General features: G+C 40.6%; 1 protein-coding gene across 1 annotated transcript; it reads left to right on the top strand.

The window, feature by feature from the left end:
- Window positions 1–891: 891 nt before the first annotated feature.
- On the top strand, window positions 892–1517 carry LOC107569873 (lithostathine-2-like). The gene is made up of 2 exons (XM_016256032.1): window positions 892–931; window positions 1153–1517. Exons 1-2 carry the CDS (start codon window positions 892–894, stop codon window positions 1515–1517), a joined length of 405 nt encoding a protein of 134 aa, XP_016111518.1.
- Window positions 1518–2702: the final 1185 nt, after the last annotated feature.

Raw genomic sequence — 2702 nt, 5'->3', positions numbered from 1 at the left:
CACGGGCACGTGATTGCTGACAGTAAGACAAACATCTGCATGCCTGTCTCTTTTAAAGTTAAAAGAGGGTCTATAATGAGTTGTGTTTGTAGGTGTTATTATAGCATCCCAGACCTCAGTCAGTATCAAACCCTGCTTACAGCCACGGATGAAACGAGCAATACAAATAACAAATTCACTTCCTCTTACCAGCAGGTATTATTCTAATTACAAACAAATGCAGTGTTTGTTTGCTTATTAAAATAAGAATAAAAATAGAGACTATACAAATTCTTCCCCGCAGCAACTATTAATCTAAACAATAGAAACCAGGTACTAAACAAACCCTAATGCAACTGACTCTCTGATTACTTATAGTGCGTGTCTGTTTATACTTTATTAAACAGTGTTTGGACGAGTGTTTCTCCATTTTGAAGTTTTTTCCCTTATTGTTTTAATTTTTGTAATGGAGAACCTAATATTAAACAATACTCTTATTGTTTGTATAAAAGCATCAGCCAAACGCATAAAATGCATTGTGCTGAAACTGGTTTATAATCTCAGTTTTTGTCAGTTGATTTTGTGTGTTCGGGTCTTTGTGTTGTTTCCCAGTAAATAAGACAAATATATGCGTTAATCTGTCCAGTTTGCATTCTCTGTTTTGTCTATTTTGTTTTTCAAAGATAGAATAAGTATGATCCTGGTTCTCCTCTGTGCTGGTTTCCTGATTGAAGAATCTTTAGATATTTGTCCTGGAATACTGGAAGACAGAAATACTAAGCAAGAAAATCATGTTTAGCTGAGGTGAAGCTCAGCAGACACACGCAGGATTGGATGAGGTTTGATGGGAGGAGCTGAGAAAGAGCATTAGAGAGATGGACAGATCATCAGATGCACACAATCTCATCAGAAATGGAGCTGGACACAGTGTTCGTCACGCTTCTGCTCGCAGGTACGCATGTCTGCCTTCATAAACTCCCTGCACAAGTTTGGGTTCTTTAGGATTGTTAATGTTTCTGCTCACCACAGCTGCATTTATTTGATCAAAAATACAGTATAAAATGTGAAATATTATTACAGTTTAAAGCAGCCTGTCAAGGTGAGTCGATGCTTGGACTTGCATGTGTAAAATGAGAGAACGTCATCAATTAAAATCTAAAATGTCTCTTCCAGATCAGTTCATACTCATCAAGCAGAATCTGAGCTGGAGTGAAGCCATGACGTACTGCAGACAGAACCACGTGGACCTGGTGTCGGTGCCCAGCCCTCAGATCGAGCAGCGGGTGATGAACGTGGCGAGAAGAGCCTCGACGGCAGCCGTGTGGATGGGTTTGCATCACTACTGCAGCATGAACATGTGGCTGTGGCTGTGTGGCGAGGTGGTCTGTTATCAGAACTGGGCCGCGGGGAGCGGCACCAGAGCGCACGACTGCCGCGAGCAAAGAGCCGGAGCTATTCAGTCGGCTGGAGATCAGCGCTGGGTCAGCCTTCCTACGACCATCAGGCTCAACTTCATCTGCACCAACTCTGAGCCTTGAGTGTGTGTTTGCGCTGCAAAGAATTATGTCTTTTTCCAATACAAATATCTCAACTTTCTTAACACTTAACCTTAAAACCTTAAAATCTTAAAATTTAAACAGCTTTGTGATATTTGTGGTGTGTAAATCTATAATAAAAGGACACACACAGTGTTTGTTGTGAGAGTGCTTAATTTGATCCCAAAGGAAAACTCTTTGCCATTCACGCTGATGGTGATTTGCGACAACGGCATGTCATTGATTTTACGTGATGTTTGTTCTGTCTGTGAGTGACTGTCTGTGAAGTTGAACAGAGCTCATGATTATGCAGATGAGCAGTGACTGTAGGGGCGGGGCCAGTGTAGGTGATTGATGCATCACAAACGTGCCCCCTTGACTGCAGTGCTGCATCATGTGGTCATAATCATAGTTTGTGCATTAATTTCAGCACAACCTGTTGATGACACTTTACTTTCTTACATTTTAAAATCTTGAAAATTTTGAATTCAAAAGAAATTTAAAAAACTGGGTTATTGTATTCAGGTCAGTTTCTCCTGGCTGGCTCGCCAAATTGTTTGCTGTATTTGAGTAAGCAGTGGTTTGGGTGGCTTGTCAAAGTATTTGATTTCTCTAATACAGAGTTCTTGTTGGGAGAAGAATTTATTGAAGGTGGTAATGTAGCAGTTCTTCAGTAGCAATGTTAACATGTCATCCTTCAAAGAAACTTAACCCAAGATACTGTCTGTGAGACCAGACCTTTATACAAATGTGCCATAAACAATACAATAACACCCCATGGAGAGCCAATGATACTATAACCTCATGATAGCCTGATAGGACCTCTCCCATGGAGGGCCCATGATACACTGACCCGATGCTGACGTAAGGAGCTAATTATGTGGGCTATTTGGGTCATACTTTTGTAAAACAAAAATACAGTTGGCTACAGTTGATTGCAAATACATCTGAGGCACAGTCACAATATAAATGCATCTTAATAAAGATAACTGAAGAACACATAATCTTTCAAACATCTTGTTTTTTGTCCAGTCAATGGACTCCAATATTGTTTGGTTTCCAACGTTCTTCAAAATGTGCTGGATTCATGTATCTCTCATATGTGGGATAATGCAGTCTGCCTCGGCTTCACACCAGGGTAGATCATGCGATTACTGACGGTCTGACTTTACTTTATCCCACCAGACG

This window comes from Sinocyclocheilus grahami, unplaced genomic scaffold, assembly GCF_001515645.1.
Source record: "Sinocyclocheilus grahami isolate Dianchi unplaced genomic scaffold, SAMN03320097.WGS_v1.1 scaffold1390.1, whole genome shotgun sequence".
Taxonomy (NCBI): domain Eukaryota; kingdom Metazoa; phylum Chordata; class Actinopteri; order Cypriniformes; family Cyprinidae; genus Sinocyclocheilus; species Sinocyclocheilus grahami.
This window is presented reverse-complemented; position numbering and strand designations above follow the sequence as displayed.